Source organism: Bacillus rossius, chromosome 10 (genome assembly GCF_032445375.1).
Source record: "Bacillus rossius redtenbacheri isolate Brsri chromosome 10, Brsri_v3, whole genome shotgun sequence".
NCBI lineage: Eukaryota > Metazoa > Arthropoda > Insecta > Phasmatodea > Bacillidae > Bacillus > Bacillus rossius.
In genome coordinates this window covers 58483222-58502062 of record NC_086337.1, presented here as the reverse complement: position 1 = coordinate 58502062, position 18841 = coordinate 58483222, and the positions used below count along the sequence as shown (strand labels likewise).

The following is an 18841-nucleotide window of genomic DNA, read 5'->3' as shown; positions in this document are numbered from 1 at the left end:
ATAAGTTAATGCTGCGGGTGTGTGGGTCGTCAATAGAGTAACGTTCGATCTCCGACTCAGCATACAACACATGAGCATCGAGTACTACACATGAGCATCGAGTACAACACATGAGCATCGAGTACTACACATGAGCATCGAGTACAACACATGAGCATCGAGTACAACACATGAGCATCGAGTACTACACATGAGCATCGAGTACTACACATGAGCATCGAGTACTACACATGAGCATCGAGTACTACACATGAGCATCGAGTACTACACATGAGTATCGAGTGGAACACACGAGCATTGCGTAGAACACATGGGCATAGAGAATAACATAAATGATAATCGATTAGAGCGAACTAAATTTTTGGCGCCCACGATAATGTTTGAGTTACAGTTGGCTTCAGACGTAAATCCTAAATTTACCCTAACACTCTGCCTCTACAAGTATCAAATTCTTTGAAACAAAATTCGCATCAAATTAAATTTGAATCATTCTTAAGCAATCAATATCTGAAAATAAAATAACCTTCGTGGTAGGTGAAACCATTACACATCCTTGTTGGTTTGAAAATTACTGGCTTCGATTTACCTTGCGTGCCTCGTATATCGCAAACAATCAGGCATGAAAAAAAATTCTAAAAGTTAATACTTATGCTATATATTGCACAGCTCTAACCTGCAGGTAGTCCGAGAGGTAATTACGGTGGATACCAAAACTCACTGGAATTAAACATTTCCATACCTGCTGGCCTGTCGTTGACGTCACTGAATATGTATTAACTGTGCCCGAACTCTATTCGGGTCGCCTGGCAAAGCACACAGCAATTCTATCCTTACAAAAATAAATAAATAAAACTAAAAAACACGAAAAAGGTAACTTGCTGATCGCGATGCTGTACCTATCAGAAGGCGTAAAACGAAAAATTAAAAGCGTTCCGTTCTTAATATCTCGTCTAACAACAACGTGATGCATGTAATAAAGATACAAGGTTATTTTTGTCCGTAATAAATTTTTTGACGTGACAACGTCTAATTAATCGATGAACGCCGGCTGCACGCACGAAAAAGTGTCCCGTAACGCACATTGTCCCGTTACGCTGTGTCTCGTTACGCTCATTGTACGCTTGCGCCGCATCCATCTCTCTTCCACTCGATTGGAACAACCATCGATTTGACTTTTTCGAGGCACATTAAACTTGAAACACTCCCATTCGTTTTCTACTTTTCCTATCATCGTCCAATCCTATCCTTAACAGAATAACACAGATTAGAAGAAGTTAAATAGAAAACATGTATAAAAGTTATAGTTAAAATAATCTCTTCGTTAAAGTAATAAACATATTTGAATAAATGAGTGCAAATAAAAGTAAATTTATCAATTAAATTGTAGATTTTATTTCAATCATTCATTGTATCCATACATAGTGGTAATTCAATAAAAATGATTCAATTTTATTCATAAAAGTATGCAATCATTTCATCAATGTTTTGTTATGACGTCACGTTAAACTATCGTCCGTAAACCGACTTTACAGACAACCAATTTTTTTTTTAATTAAAATAATTTTTACATGTGGACTTAATAGTTTAAACCAAGTTTCGAAATGTCGTACTTTGGAAGAAATGCATGTCTGTCTAACTAAATATTTTTTCGTAGATGACTCGTGAGCTACTTCAGTATTCGTCCCAGTTTGTTAGTCGTATCGGAGAACAGTTAGTTGTTTCAGTTTTTACGAAGATTAATAGATTAAATCTAACTCTTTCAAAAAACTTATAGTTAACTGAATGTGTTGTTTTCTGTTTTTGCAGCGCAGCAAATATTTTTGCAATTCTATTTTGTAACCAAAACAATAAACATATTTTCCATTTTATGCATTTTGTAAGCCTTATACAGTTCGTGCAAATTATTTATATGGTACTAAAATCAAGAGATTATAGGAAAATCTGGTTCGCAAACAATAATACTTTACTTAAATTAAGACCTAAATTATAAATTCTGGAGTAACTGATAAATTATGCATCGAATAAAAATAAGTTATACAGAAAAAGTTTTTTTTTTGTTGTATTCTATGCATATTTAAATTCAGAGGTTATCCAGGATTTCAAACATTTCCCCCATTTAACAAATAAGGTATATCTATACATACGTATATATGCATATTTTTATATGTGTGTATATATCTATACTAATATTATAAAGCTGAAGAGTTTGTTTGTTTGTTTGTTTGTTTGAACGCGCTAATCTCAGGAACCACTAGTCCGATTTGAAAAATTCTTTCAGTGTTGGATAGTACATTTATCGAGGAAGGCTATAGGCTATATTATATTATCAATAACATTAGGGATCCTTACTAAAAGTCCAATTTAGAATCAAATGCGTTGGAGGGGGTTTGATACAACATGCAGTACACGTACGATGTGTGTGTTGACAATGCCGCAGGCGTTAGATTGCCTATTAACATTGTTGCCACGCACTAGATGCCTTATCATTCTTAATTTTCCCATACAAGTAAAAAACACCCGTGTGATATTAACAACGAAGCAATCAGTACCCTCATAAGAGTTCAATTAGTATTTAAATACTTTTTATCACAAACCTAAACTATGTTTTTTTCCTCTCTCTGTGTTTAATTTGTTTTTTATTGCCCTTTTTCTCAAGTATATATATTTTACAGACTTGAAACTTCACAGTAATGTTCCTTATGTTACGCAGGATGACATTTTCCGAAAATTAGATCCCATGGGTGGTTAAAACCAGGCAACAGTGGGTACTTTGCATGAGAACAGGATTTTGCATTGTTCATGCCTTCTGCGTCTCCATGGCAACGGGCATCGCGCGGCAGTGGCGTACCCACAAGGAGGGGCATGTATTATGAGCGGCGCAAGAGTGATCTGCCTGTAGACTGCCGTAGCGAAGTACGGGTACATCAGTTGTACGTTGCGTGCACGAGTCGGGAAACCATTGGTGCTATTCATTTTCTCTCCGGTACATTATACAGCATTGTAATAAATTTTCACTGAATTTTCTTTTATTTACCATTACTGTAAATGGGAGATGTGGCTTAATTTTTTTTCCATTAGTATGCCGTGCGAAGCTGGGTCGGGCAGCTAGTTAATATATATAATTCTAGTAATCCAATTATGTATATAGGCTACGCGTTTTCTCAGCTTTTAGATATTACTTAGGTATATTTAGTAAAAATTAGTTTGCAAACACTATCGCTTGATTTAGCCCCAAACTAAGGAATTCAGCAATAACTCGTAAACTATGCATCCTATCTAAAAACGTTACAACACGAAAAAAAATTTTTAGATTCTGTATGAGAATAGCAAATAAGTTTTATCAAGTATGTGAACCATTTAAACTCATTTTTAACTAAATGTGGCATTTAATTATTTTACATTTAACCTGTTTTTAAATTGAGTTAGCATTTAATTATTTTAAAATATTTCCACAAAAAAAAGTTTTTGTAACGTTTGGTTAGGATCTTACTTTAGTTCCAAATTACAAAATTGTAATATACTCAATCATTTTAATCGTAACAAAAAAAATTATGCCGAACATATTTTGTTGGTCATCTATATAAATAACAAAATCATTCATTTTAATTTTACCCGCTTTCCTTTCTTTAAATTTTTTGTTTGATTTTTTTTTATGATGCACTGCTACTAGTACTACACGTAGTCACATAGTACATAATTTTAAATATGCATTTTCACAAAAAAATTGCAAAAATAAATATATTTTACAAAATGTTTTTTTAAATTATTATTATAAAACATATAAACAAAAAGGAATCTAGTGAAATTACTTGGGGGAAAAATGGGTGCGTGTACTTATGTACGCGCGTTAGAAGTTATAAGTACTAACTTGGCATAGTAACACAACCAACTTCAGTTTTGCATGGAAACAAATAATAGAAATAAAATAATAAAAGGACTGGAATGATATTATAAATACGATTGGGTAAGTATGAACGCAATAAAATTATATTAATTTAATAAATACTCGGTATTCAATATTAATATAAACACTTGTATAAAATTAGTTATTTAATTTAGTAAAATAATCAATAATTTTTTAATTATTAATGAAAATAAGGGTGCTGAATGTTTATTTTAGTTTATTATTTTTTATTATTTATTGATTAACAATGAAATAGTTTATAATGCAAATAAATTAAACATAGTATACGGTAAAAAACATAACCTCGTTTATATAAATACATTTTTAAATACACTTGAAAAAGTTTATAAAACCAATTCGTATCACTACTATTCACAATAAATAAATATTTTTAATTATTTGGACAAGTATTTAACATTAATTATTAAAAATATGATTTAAAAGAACATAAATAATTTTTATTTTTATGTAGCGTTTTTTTATCCCTGTAAATTTTTGTTGCATTATGCGCGCACATCGTAAAAATTCAGTCTCATAATTATTTTCATAAGGCCGGAATTACAATAGCCCGTCGCCTACGTCCGTCAATCACGTGATCTGCAGCCAATAAGATGGCCCGAAAAATTCCATCCGTCCATCCGTGGAAAGCTTGGTAACTTCATACTTTTTACGGACGGACGGAAGAAATTATAACCTCCAAATGCCATGTAGGTGTTTGCGTGTCAAATATTATTGTATTAGAAAGCATTAAAGTTTGTTTTATTGTTTAGCTGCTTCCAAAATTATTTCTTAACTTACGATTGAACACGTTTGAAAAGCTGATTTTTGAAACAAAAATGGTCGTACGGGGCCGCCATCAACTCCGAACCTGGCGCGCGTCGTGGTGATGAAAACGAAGGCTCAAACGGTGTATTCGTGATCTTATGTAGGCCTATACCATTAAAATGTCACTACAAAACATTACAAGTAGCTAGTACATGCATCACTCATTTACGTTGAATGCGCCACTTTAAACATGCTACAGGTGAGACGACGAAAGATGACGATGCCATGCCATTTATTTACCTTTCACATACTCACTATCTCCAGCCAGTGTCATCCATAGGTACAGATGATGATGGTTATGATGATGGTGCTAACAATTAGCTGTTCTTTTTCGCTGCATGTTTTTTTTTTTTTTAATCATGGCTTCAATTTACTATTATGGTTTAAATGTCGAATGCGAAAGAATGTTCTTGTTTTCACAAACAAGTGTTAAATATTTCTGTTCACTTCAGGGAATTTCTCTTGTAGCAAAGATGTCGACGCATTCCTGGATGGAGGTACAGCACTTGCGTTTTCTGTTAGAATCAACAGGCAAATTCTATGCCAAAGCCACGTACATTTGAATATAAATTTTCCAGGCAATCTTGATTTAATCTAGAGGTGAGAATTTACGTTGCATTTTGTTTTTTCATGTCCTCATACAGCCCCATGAGTGATTTGATGGAAATAATAAATCCCTTCTGGAAATGCAGTAAAGTATTTCTTTGGCTCATTGTTGGACAGGACAACTTAAAATAAAATAATCCTCGGAATACTATGAAAATATCAGGAAACATCACCCGAAACTCTCACACAAAATTCGTAAACTACGTGTGTTAAACATGTTCGGCAACGATGCATAACATACACGGATAAATACACAAGCACACTAAAACGAAGAAAGATATCAAATTAAATAACGTAAATGTTTTAGAAAAGAAAACTACTCACAACGTAATAACGTTCACGCCACCGACCAGAAGTCAAAACCAGCTATAAACTGCTGTGAAATACGTATGTATATTTCCGATTGTTGATCGCTAGAGCGGCGAGCCTCATGTCCACATGTGACGTCACGGCATGAGGCGGAGGGGGAGGAAATAAAAGCGCGCGAGCCCAGAATGGCTTACCTCCTTTTTTACTTACCTTGTATCCTTGTATCCTTGTAGCACGGCAGGGTCCAGCCTGAGCAGCATGCCACCACGTGGTGCCCGCAACCTATTCTCCGTCCTTTCTGCGTCAGAAACGTTGCATTAATATTCGGCCTTGAAATTACACTCCCATCGCGCCCAAAGAAGTTCCACTTCAAAAAACTATTGTTACAGCGAGGGAATATTTGTTGGTATCGACTCTGTGTGCGAGAGGAAAAGAGGAAAAGAACGCCCGAAATATATCAGGAAGTGTGTTCGCCCGGACTCGAACCCGCGCACACGTCTTCGCGTCTCTTTTAACGGCCCGTTCTTCATCGGCGTCTTTGCCTGTTCTCCTTCCGTGCCTCCCGAAACACCCACTCTCTCCATCTTTCTCTCTGCGCTCCCTATTTCTAATTCCGACGACGCCGTGGTGGCGCGGGGAGGGGAGGAGATTGTTTTTGTGCCTCGTTCTCTTTCCTCCGCTACACCCCTTCTCCCAAGCGTCGACCCGCCGGGTTTTTTTCTCTGCTCCCCCCTCCCCCTTCCGTGTTACCATGCACGTATCGCGCAATGAATCAGGCCTGCATTCCGTATCCCGGCGCTGGCATGGCGAGGGGGGGGGGGGGGGGAAGTCGGGGGTAAGTGCGGTGAGAGAGAAGGAGCGAAGAAAATTTTTTTGTTTCCAAGTTTTTTTCATCCGTCTCCTCCCACTTCCTCGCGGAGGGAAAAGAGGGTTTTTCTTTTTCCCTGTCTTTTTTCCCCTCGGCGCTGTCCGGGTGGCAGGCCTGCACTCGCCGCGCGACGCCGAGTCGAGACGCCATGGCGCGCGCGCGTGGTGGCGGCGGCAGCTGATGGAGGCGGCGGGCGCTCAGCTCCAGCCCGCGGCCGGGGGCGGCGGGGCGGCGGCCTGCCCCCGCGCGCACCGCCTCTCCCCCGCGCCGCCTCCGCAGGCCAAGATCGTCAGTCGCAACGTGAACGGCACGCGTGAGTACGACTCTTCCTCTTCCGGGGCTGGCGAGGCGAGCTCCTATTGTGGTTCGGCGACCCGTGTCATGCTGTCACATATCCTTGTGGGCAAACACTGCTCTGGATATCCCAGTTGCGTCTAACGATACGCTGAGGGCGTTCTGTTTCCGCGTTTCGTTTTAAAAATGCATTTATAGAAGAGTGAAAATGGCTAAAACGAGTGTTTTCAGAATAATTTTAGGCATAGCATCCGGTACAGATTCTTGGAAACACTCAAGGGACTCCATTGCGGTTACCGCTAAATCTCATAGTTGTCCTGTGCACGACGAGAAGACTGCGCGCCAGTCAACAATCTTGCGCTTAGAGGCGATACCGCGCTAGGAGCACCAACGAGCGTCGCACTTATCATCCGGCCTCACTTCGGAAACACTTGCTGACTTACAGCAGTAGGTTTATTTGTCGTCTACAATGAGTCAAAATTCGTATTTGTTAATGTATGAAACACTCACAAGTAACATGATGTGCGCTTGGTTATTGTAACTATAATCTATCACAGTTGTGTTTCTAATGACCTCACGATACGTTTTCGGTTCGGGAAAAGGTCTGCAACAATGGTTAAGTGTAATTTCATGCAATTCCCTGCAGAAATGTCCGGCAGTAGTAGATAATAAAATGTTCGTACTAGTTGAAATTCACCATACATAGTTTTTTCCCAATGATTCTTTGGGAAAAGGGGAGGGGTTTATGACGGATAATTATTCAAATATTTTTTTTTTAATTTTAAAAGTTTGTGTTGAAAACCGTAGGTGATAAGTGCTTAACTTCTTGGAGTCTAACACTAACTGCCGCACTCAATGGAAGTCAAACTTTGCCGCGTTTGAGGGCTTTGTTCGATAACCTCAGCACGGGCCAACAATACAGCCAATCGGCGCGCGGCCCGAGACAACAGTGGGAAGAAGGCTGTTCGCGTCACCTCAGCTACACGTCATGGCTATCAAACAATACTGAAGACGTTTTGGAGTAGTCTTGAAGGTATTTGGTTGGTGGTAGTGTCACGCACAGCCTTATCTCTTACAGTGTGGTGTTTTCTCATGCCTCTCAGTATTATTAAATTGTATTATATTGGGTAAACATGTGATTAATTTTTTTTTAGATCTTATGAAAACGCAAATGAAGGTTAGGTTTTCTAAAATTTTCGCAAATTTTCATGGTTAACAGGTATTGCTGTGCAATATTCATTTTGCCAATTTCGACATCGATATTCATGATGTGTAGTTCTTCCATAAACAATTTATTTTGTTGTTGTTAATATAGCAATAACAGCGTAATACAGTACCTATTAATTTCTTATCAGTGATTTATGTATTTTTAAATATGATCGTGAATTTTAATATCGCTAATATAAAAGATATTGATAATATATGGCTGATACATAGGCCTTTAATAACGCAAGCTATGTCCTATTGAAGGATATATTGTACGATTTTATACCATACCGCAAATGCCATATTTAAAAACGACTGATCGTGACCTGTATTTTGCCTTACCGCACATCTCTGCCGTGGCAACTTGCAGTAATTGTTATCACATCCCTGCACTTGGCGGCGGTGTTGCCAACATGGCCGTCGAGAATGCCTGGAGCGCCATAGAGCATGTCGCACACGCGCCATAGAGCTGTGAGCTGCTCTCGGCTTTCCCGCGAACAACCACTGTTTTACGCATTGTGCATTCGCGGTTACTGTGCACTGTTTTCAATCAAGCCTGCCAACCTACATGGGTGTAAAGCAAGTAATGAAAGCTTTTCTCGAAGGCTCGGAAACTATTAACGAATCGGTAAGTTTTTGGGAATATTAAATGTGCCGTTGCATGACTTACGATTCCACGCACAGAAAGTGACTTATTATTATTTTTAACATTATAATTCTATTTAGTGTTATTTGTTTATTTCCCCGATATTAGTACTCTATGTTTATGTTTTGGTGTATCTACGTGTACTACACTCTATGACGTAGCACGAACTTACATGGAACAGCAATAAGCTAGACCCCTCTAGGGCACAATTGACTTTAACGGCATAAAAGATTTTCTTCACGTATTTTGTATAACAGTGTGTTCATTGTTAGAAATTATAATTTTAAATTTATCGTATTTTTGTATCTTCATACATATTGCTGAAAGTCAGTTGTTATTTTTAATGTGTAAAATTACGTTAACTTTTTATTGTTTCGGCCAATGGGAGGCCAGGTTACAAATGTTGATAGTTTTAGAACTTCTAAATAGAAAAGAGAGTTAGGTAATGTGGCGGCATATTGAAACGCAAGGGGCGTAATCCCTTTTATATTCATCCATATTTCTAGCTATAATAGGCCATCCGAGTGTATGGATGTGTTAAATCTGCGTAATATTAAATGTATATAGGCTATTAATGAAAAGGCATATCTGGAAAGATATGTAAGTAGGAGTGCATATATAACGTGAGTAAAAACTGGTCCAATTTCGCATCGTACGAGACATTGTTATAAGCTAAATGTGCTAGTATTTTCTCTACATCTGAAACTATTGTAAAATTTGAGAACAGATTAACATCATTTAAAGACTTATATTGCAATCCACTTAATCGTCACGCATACACGTCACAGTCAATACCTAGAGGTGATACGAGAATGGAATTTCATGTTTTCTAAGGACACAACAATAGAGCTAAGCCGAGGTACAATTTCATAAATTAAATATTTAAATAATAAACCATATTTTATCAGTTTTCTACGATTTATGAGTGTGAGAACATGCGCCATTATAAAATGAACTGTATGAACTATTGTTAGTGACACATGTGTGCAACCTATTTCCTGCTTGTTTTAAGTACATAATTTATACCACCTGCCAAACCAGAATTTTCAATATTATTATTTTATTAAAGACTTTCTTTTAATGACATTTTATTTTTTTTTATTAATAAGTCTTGCGCTTCACATACCTATAATCATTGTCTTTCGTTTAACCTACATAATGATATCAAGGTAATATTTTTATTGTTGTTTTCATTCGTTTTTCTTGTAACAAAGTGTATATGTTTTATGTGTGTCACCACGTCCACCAGGTGTGTATGCATTAAGTAAAACTGGGCCACATACTCAATACACTGACTCCACATAACTAATAAAGTAGTGGCTATAATAAAGACCACTACAGAGAGTGGCTGTAGTACATAAATATTTTTTTGAGAAAAATGAAATAAATATATAATTAATTTTTTCCCGTCGAATGTTTGCTTCCTCCAGTGACTCTGAAGCTATGGCTCGAGAAGTGATTTTTTCTTCGTATCGCAGCTTCTGTGTTTCTTTTTCTGCTTGGTAAATCGACGTTTTGCTGATCTTTTTAGTCAGAACCAGTGGTTGTTAACACTTTCTGGAAGATCATTAATTTTTGGACCCATTAATTGCATTATGTTAATTCGTTGATATTTTATGGAAAATATATAATTCTATCTTCATTGTAATCGCTGAGAAATCAGTTTCGTGAGAGCCACAAAATTATTTGTTATTAACAAAAAAATAATTGTACTGTCGCCCGGTTTGATTTTGTTCTATTGAATATTTAAGCAATGATTCTAAGTCTGCGTTGTTCTGTCACGTGGTTTTAAATTAGTTCGTGTTGTCTTGACTTTTGAGATTTTTGGTGATTCGTGTTTGCAAGGTATTAACTACCTATTGCAAGGTATTAACTACCTACATTACCCATAAAAAATTATTTCGTAAAAAGTAAAATCAAAAAGCTAATCAATCGTGAAGTGACGTTACTGATGCAGGAACAGGAAGTGTTTGGCAACGGAAGAAACGTGAAACAGAAGAATGCAGTTGTAATATACAAGAGAAACTATCTATTCTCCCCTGCAGTTGAATACATAATTTATTCAAGCTCATTACATTTCTTTCTTCTGGTTAGTTATTTGGAACCAATCGTATTTTCTTCTGCAAAATTATAGCTTTTTTGTGGATATTTTTAAAAATGTACATGGCATAAATGAAGTCATACATAAATCCGTGTATTAATTTTATTTTTGTAACCGTATATTACTGGTATTTACTTTCAAAGGTAAACATTCGTTGTATTAGGCAGTATGGCTACTTCACACAAAAAAATTTAAAAAAATGTTGTCACTAATTAAATGTAGATATTTCTTTTGAAACATTATCATGGACATACGCCATTACGGATTTTCATTGTATGTTTAAAAGAAACCATGAGAATGGACAAGATAAATGAATATACTAGCACACAAAAAAAAAGCCAAAATCAGCCGATCTCTAAATATTAAATAAATAAACAGCGCAGAGAATTTCGTGGAATTTATTTATTTATTTCGTCCATCTGATCATACATACATTTGCACAAATGGTATAGGACACGTCAAAAAATATAAGAACAACAAATAGTTTTAAAGGTACTAAATATGAAAGTTAAAATTTGACAGTTGATACAAGTTTAACACAAAATGGTTGCAGAAACAATAACACAAGTACATATATAGGCTTTATACAATAATACAGTTGTATACAGATAAAATTTAAACAGTGGTAGTACAGTTATATTTTTTACAATACAATAAAAAATATTGAATAAATGACAAGTAATTGATGGTCTCTCATTAAACTTAGTTTCTTACTATTTTAGTTTTTTTTTTTTAAGTGTTGTTATGTTTAATTATTCGATTATTTGATGAATAACATTTGTAAGTATTAGACCGGAGAATAAAAATGTTTATAACCTCAGATAGTGTACGCCGCTACTGCGCAAAACTTACGTTTTCGCCACGTGGCCAAATATCAAGACGTTTAGGGCTTAGGGAGTCAACTTAGGCCTATGCAAATTTATGTGTTTTTAATTTATGGTTTTTGACCCCTGTGGTGTTTGGGGACATTTTTAAATAAACATAAATTTCTTTTTTACTTGACCTTACTCTTAACACTTTGGCTGTATAGCTGTACAAATGTGACGTATATGAGAGGTTTTGACTGTCGGGATTTTTGTTCATATTTATTACTTATACTTGGACATATTGTGGAAAGCAGGTTTACAGATGGTTAAACCAAGAAAATGGAGGCAGTAATTTGTGTGAAATGAAAATTGATTAGACTTGTTTGTACATTAAATATTTTATGGGGAACTTTTTTTTTTCTTTAAAAAATTATTCATTATTTGGAGAAAAAAGTTTAACGTGTAAAGGTTACAAGCAGCGCAAGTCAAGCTATAGTCATTGTTAAACATACAATATCGATGATTGCTAAGACTGCATCTGCACATACAATGAAGTTGTGAAACTCGAATTTTATCCGTAGTTCTTGAACTTTCTGAAAATAATTCGTAGGCACAGAAACGAAAATATTTTGAACAAATTTTTTTGACCACCTGTTTCCCTCTTGGCACTTCGTGAACTGCGGAAACTATTTTGATTATTATTTTAAAGCATTCGCTGAAATAAAATTTATCTGTCGTACAAACCATTAAGAGACAAATTATTTGAAAGTTAAAATTCATTTAAAACCTTTATAATATCCTAATAGTATGTTGGTTTTTCTTTTAATTTTTATAATAATTTTTATTATTTAAAAGTATCGCAACAATAACATTTTTGTTATATTTGTATAACGAAAAAATAATAATTTACATTTATACTGTTTAAGAAATCATATAGAGGGCACAATATAATATTTTTAGAAGAAGAACCGTGGCAAAGTATGAAGTCACAACAAATTCTTTACATCACTTGTTTTATAATTTTGAAAGATACCTTAATTTTTTTTTAATGTTTCCGTATATAATTTATTTTGAGAGGAATCTGTTATTTTCTATCAATATGTATAATTTTAAAAATAATGAAATACGAGACCGAGTGCAGGAAAACGCTTTTTTTACGAAGTAGGAATTTCAATGGGTCAACGACAGGTATTTGTTCCACTACAATTCACCTAGTAGTATTTTGAAACAATAGTTGTTATGTTCTGCCGTGGGTATAATGCAAATGCATAAGAGACAACCACTACAATGAACTTTTAATTTAATTTTATTTATTGAAATAAATATTTACGTAAAGAATAGTTTTCATAACACACAGAAAGATATATTTTACTGTGTTTTACGTTGAACAGTCTTAATGCAGCTAGACTGAGCGATGCTGCTTTCAAATCGAGAATTTTTTTTCTCCAATGATGGTATTTCGGGGTTAATGGCAGATCGACATGGCTCCATAGATAACAACAAGGCGTGACATACGTGCTCGTTGCTCGCGTGAGCTCAGCAGCGCCGGAGCTTCTGGGAGAAGTCGCTGTGTGAAATCTCTGCATTCTCAAAACATACTCTATTAAAAAAAAAATTGGTTGTCTGTAAAGTCGGTTTACGGACGATAGTTTAACGTGACAACTTCATAACAAAACATTGATGAAATGATTGCATACTTTTATGAATAAAAGTGAATCATTTTTATTGAATTATCACTATTTTGTATGGATACAAAGAAGGAGTGAAATGAAATCTACAATTGAATTGATAAATTTACTTTTATTTGCACTCATTAATTCAAATATGTTTATTACTTTAACGAAGAGATTATTTTAACTATAATTTTTATACATGTTTGCTATTTAACTTCTTCCAATCTCTGTTATTCTGTTAAGGATAGGACGATGATAAGAAAAGTAGGAAACGAATGGGAGTGTTTCAAGTTGAATGTGCCTCGAAAAAGTCCAATCGATGGTTGTTCCAATCGAGTGGAAGAGAGATAGATGCGGCGCAAGCGTACAATGAGCGTAACGGGACACAGCGTAACGGGACAATGTGCGTAACGGGACACTTTTTCGTGCGTGCAGCCGGCGTTCATCGATTTATTAGACGTTGTCACGTCAAAAAAGAATGCGTGTAACTTAAAGTTACTTGGCGTAATGAAAAAATAATTGATATAAATTAAATAATAAAAGGACTATAGTGATATTGAAAATACGGTTGGTAAAGTTTAAATACAATCAAATTAATTTTTTTAAAAATAAATACTCAGTATTCGTTACAAACATAAACACGTATATAAAATTAATTTTTTAATTTAGTAAAATAATCAAGATACATTTTTAATTAATAATGAATAATATGCTGAATGTTTATCCTAATTTATTAATGTTAATTATTTATTAAATAATGTTATAATTTATAATGCAAATGAATTATAAATACGGCAAAATAATTTCACGGATATAAATAGCCTACATTTGAAAATACACATGAAAACATTTTAAACAATTTTATATCACTAATATTCACAATAAATAAATGTAACAAATTTGAGAATTTTGTAATGCCATGTAAAATTAATTAATATTTTCTGAAAGAAATTCAAACCATTTTTTGAAGTAGCCAGAGGCATTTCAGTTAAACCTAAAAAGTTTCAGTTCTGCAATAAATTAAATTCTCCTTATTTTACAATCCAAAAAATAAAAAAATAAAAATGTAACTTTGGCAGCTAATTATGCAAAAAAGTATGCGCGGTATATATTTTTAATTTCGTGAAAGTTAAACAATTGAAAAGTTTAAAAGTTTATCGGTAATTACTGTAAATGTAAAAGCTTGACCTGGAATGGGAGGCACCCCCTGTCATCTCAAGCTGCCTGTAACAGTCCTAATGCAGCTATGCAGTAGGCCCATGGCGTGTGTGCCACTGGCAAGAGAGCACCGCTCAGCCAGTAGGAGCTGGGCGGAGGAACTTCCTGGATGGGGTGACGCTCTGTTCTCCGACGATTCGCTATTCGGGGCGGAACTCTGATGATCGACGTGTTCTCGTATGGAGGAAACATGGAGCGAGGACCTGGTTTTAATCCTCTAATTATTATTTTTTTGTCTCATACCCTAATTATTATTACCAGTTGAGCCGCTACTCGGGACTGGATAGCTTCCCGGAACACACGAGGGTTAGAAGGGTGCCTACCCGGGCATACACACGGTGTGCATAGCTCCAGGATAAAACAACGCGATTTCAAAACCACTCGAGACATCCGAGTGGGTGTCTGCTCACGAAAAGCATTTAAGAGTTCGCTGAGGGCCGAAAAGTACTTTTGATTTCGGATTAAGTTTTTAAACTGTATTTTTTAGAAGAGTTAAAATGGCTAAAACGCATGTTTTCAGAGTAAATTTAAGGCGTAAAACAACCGGTACAGATTCTTGAAAGTACTTAAGGGACTTGCATCACACCTTTATCTTCATTTCTCCGCAATATAATGTTACGGTCACCGCTCAGATCTCACAATAGTCCAGTGACGACGAGAAGACTGCGCGCCAGTCCAGAGGAGACACCGCGCTAGAAGCACCAGTAGAGCGTCGCGCTTATCATCCCGCCTCACTAACACGCACACACACACCTGACGAGGCGTCGCAGGAAACCACCGGCTCCACCTTGATTGGCACCGACTGTACGAGGCGCGGCGGTGTCCTACTGCGCTGCCTGTGAAACGTGGCGGACGTCGCCGATGATCTGTGGACTGGGGTGTTTCTTGTGTGCGCTCGCGCGTTACTACATACGTTACGTAAACAGAGGCGTTGTTCTCGGATCCCTGTTTCCCAAGGTATATCGGACCCACTCCGTCAACTGCTAAGTATATGCCATGGTATGTGTTGTGTGTTATTTTGTGTTGCCCTCTAATGACTTGCTGTCGACGAGAAGTTAAGCCTAAACAAACTTTTAAAATATTAAAATAAACTTCCACAGTCTGGGCTTGATGGAGACGGCTTGCAAACAGATTTACTTTCCAAACCGGAGCGTAAGAAAGTAATTGTGATGCTTTTTTATTCCCGTAGCGGATCCGAACTTTGTTCCCGACCATCCAGTGTGTCGCCTAAACAGTAAGCTTGTTCTCGGAGATTCGTCTTCTTTGTTGATTTCCGTGTTGGCGTTTGTTTCTCGTTTGAATCCACTTAGTTCCTCCTTGGAAGGTTTTTTTTTTTTTGACGAAATAACGTCTTATAAATCGATGAACGCCGGCTGCACGCACGAAAAATTGTCACGTTTCGCCTGAGCCGAGCCTGCAAGAACCGGTCAACCACCGTGCGAGGAAAAACTTCTATAATATCAAACAGGTTAAGGCGGGCTTTTTTAAACTAATTGTTCGTGATTATATTTAAACAAATTATTATTTAAATTAAATTTGCAAAAAAAACTGTAAATAATATTTGAAAATTAAAAAAGTATGCAAATTTTTCATCAATGTTTTTTTTTCTTATGACGTTATCACCTAAAATTATCGTCCGTAAACCGACTTTACAGACAAAACCCCCCCCCCCCCACCTTTTTTTTTATATAGTGAGCTGACCTTGCTTGTCTTGCTTGTCTCTGTTCGCACAAGTATCTGCGACAGACAAGCGCTCTGTGGTGACGCATGTACACAGTTTCTCACGGAACGAATTAGCGTCCGGGTTGCCCCCCCCCCCTCCCTCGTGTAGACTACGGCCATGTTGTTGGGGGAGGGGAGGGGGGGTGTATGACAGATGGGTGGGTCGTCGGGCAACAGTTGCTGGTCTGGCCTGTCTCCGTCTCTCTCTCGCGTCTGTTTGCTGGCACCTCTGTCTCACACGTCCGGCGCTGGCCGCGGGAAGCCTTCCTTTCACAGACGAGAGAGCCACACCCGAAGTTACCCGAAGGTTGCTTAGCAAATAACTTTTGACGTGACAACGTCTAACAAATCGGTGAACGCCGGCTGCACGCACGAAAAAGTGTCCCGTTACGCACATTGTCTCGTTACGATGTGACCCCTTTCCCCTCATCGTACGCTTGCGCCGCATCTATCTCTCTTTCACTCGATTGGAACAACCATCGATTTGACTTTTTCGAAGCACGTTAAACTTGAAACACTCCCATTCGTTTCCTACTTTTCCTATCATCGTCCTATCCTTAACAGAATAACACAGATTGGAAGAAGTTAAATAGCAAACATGTATATAAGTTATAGTTAAAATAATCCCTTCGTTAAAGTAATAAACATATTTGAATTAATGAGTGCAAATAAAAGTAAATTTATCAATTAAATTGTAGATTTCATTTCACTCCTTTGTATCCATACAAAATCGTGAGAATTCAATAAAAATGATTCAATTGTATTCATAAAAGTATGCAATCATTTTATCAATGTTTTGTTATGACGTGGTATTTTGAACTATCGTCCGTAAACCGACTTTACAGACAACCAATTTTTTTAATATGTAGCTATCCAGGGCTAGGAAACCGTTTACATGATTTCACAGTATCTTTAACGTAGCTATCCTAACCAAATCAACCGTCCACAATGTTATAAAGTGTTTATAATTTAGCTAACCTAACCTAATTGACCATTAGTTATCATGAGTTGTCCAAAATAAAAATAAAAACGAAGATGCACGATCGGGCGTTTGGCTCTCTCGTCTGTGAAAAGAAGGATTCCCGCTGGCCGCGTATGGGCGGTGGTTACTCAGGTCAAGTGGATGCACTAGAAAGGTTTTCAACCGCGAGAAAACATGGATGCGTGTACTTACTTACGCGCGTTGGAACTTATACTTACTTGGCGTGTTAGCAAAAAAAAACTAACTTTAATCCTGTTCGCAAATAATTAATCGAAATAAAATAATAAAAAGACTGGTGTGATTAAAAAATACAGTTGGTAAAAATACTCAGTAGTTGATATTAATATCAAAACTTGTATGCAATTAATTATTTAGTTTAATAGAATAATCATCAAATATGCTGAAAGTTTATTTTAATTTATTAATTTTAATTATTTATTCAATAGTAATTTAATGATATATAATTTGTAATGCAAATAGATTATACATTCGAGAACATAACCTCACTTATATAAACACACTTGAAAATTCAAATACACTTGAAAATGTTTATAAACACGATTTATATCAATACTATTCACAATAAATAATTTTTTTTAATGAACTGGATCAGTATTCAACATCAATCAGTAAAGTATAAGATTAAAAAGCACATTTCTTAATTTTTATTTACACACGTTTTAAATTAGTTAAGCTGAAGGTAAAGACGATGAAGATTTACTCGGGTTTTAAAAATGGTTTTATTCTCGATGGTATAGAAGTTTTCGAACAGTCTCATCCCAATAACAATGACTACAAATGAGGTATTTCATGAAACTCCAACTTCTTGCATGCACGAAGGTGCAGCATCTGGTTGATGCAGTCACATTATACGTCTCTGCTGTGTCGTGTAGCTATATAACTGTAAGTACAGTTAGTAGGAAACATGTATTTAAGTGAGTTTACGTTCTCTTATAGATATTACCACCTCCATTGCAAAAGAGATAAATTTGCTTTCTCGCTACTTTCTTTCTACTGTCACTGCGAATACTGTCTCTCGTTTCCACATGAATACCAACTACTTGTATATTAACTGGTTTGCAGTTCCTCTTAGTATTGCTGACGCCTGTTTGTCGTAAAGCCGGTATTGCAAACTCTTTTTGAAAGTAATTATAAATTGCTAATGTTTCGAAATTTGAATGATGGCACTTAGGACTTAATTTATAGTGTATTAAAACCGGCGACGGTTTGACTACAGTAATGTTCAGATGTAGGAGTTGAAAACAATTAACGACGTAGTAACTATGGAACGACCTCATGCTTGTAATAAGTCGCTCTCTTTCGACATTTCTGCGAGTGTTGCTTCATGTTCATTTTCATTTGCCTTTCAGTTGAAAATCGTTTACGTGTGTGTGAATGTATGTATGTATGTATGTATTATGTGTGTTTACGGTGTGCGTGTGTGTGTATATATATATATATATATATATAAGTTAGAGTTTTTCTGTGTGTAGTTCGGGTAGCTCGGAGTTTGATAAAGAGGATATTTCAAGGAAGGGAGGGGGGGGGGTCCATTTGCATCTCGAAAATATTTTTGAAGTTATAATTCTTTAGGCGCGTTATGAAAAAAATGATGAGAGTGAATTTTTACGATGGCGCGCACCATGCAACGAAATTTTCACAGAATGAAATTAAAGCTAAG

The 18841-nt window shown here is 36.1% G+C and overlaps 1 protein-coding gene across 1 annotated transcript in view; it reads left to right on the top strand.

Moving 5' to 3' along the window:
* The first annotated feature begins 6692 nt into the window (after positions 1 to 6692).
* Positions 6693 to 18841, top strand: part of LOC134536363 (NGFI-A-binding protein homolog) — a 90707-nt gene continuing 78558 nt past the window's right edge. The window contains exon 1 of the mRNA XM_063376117.1: positions 6693 to 6825. Coding sequence (XP_063232187.1) covers positions 6693 to 6825 — 133 coding nt within the window. The remainder of the gene's footprint in view (positions 6826 to 18841) is intronic.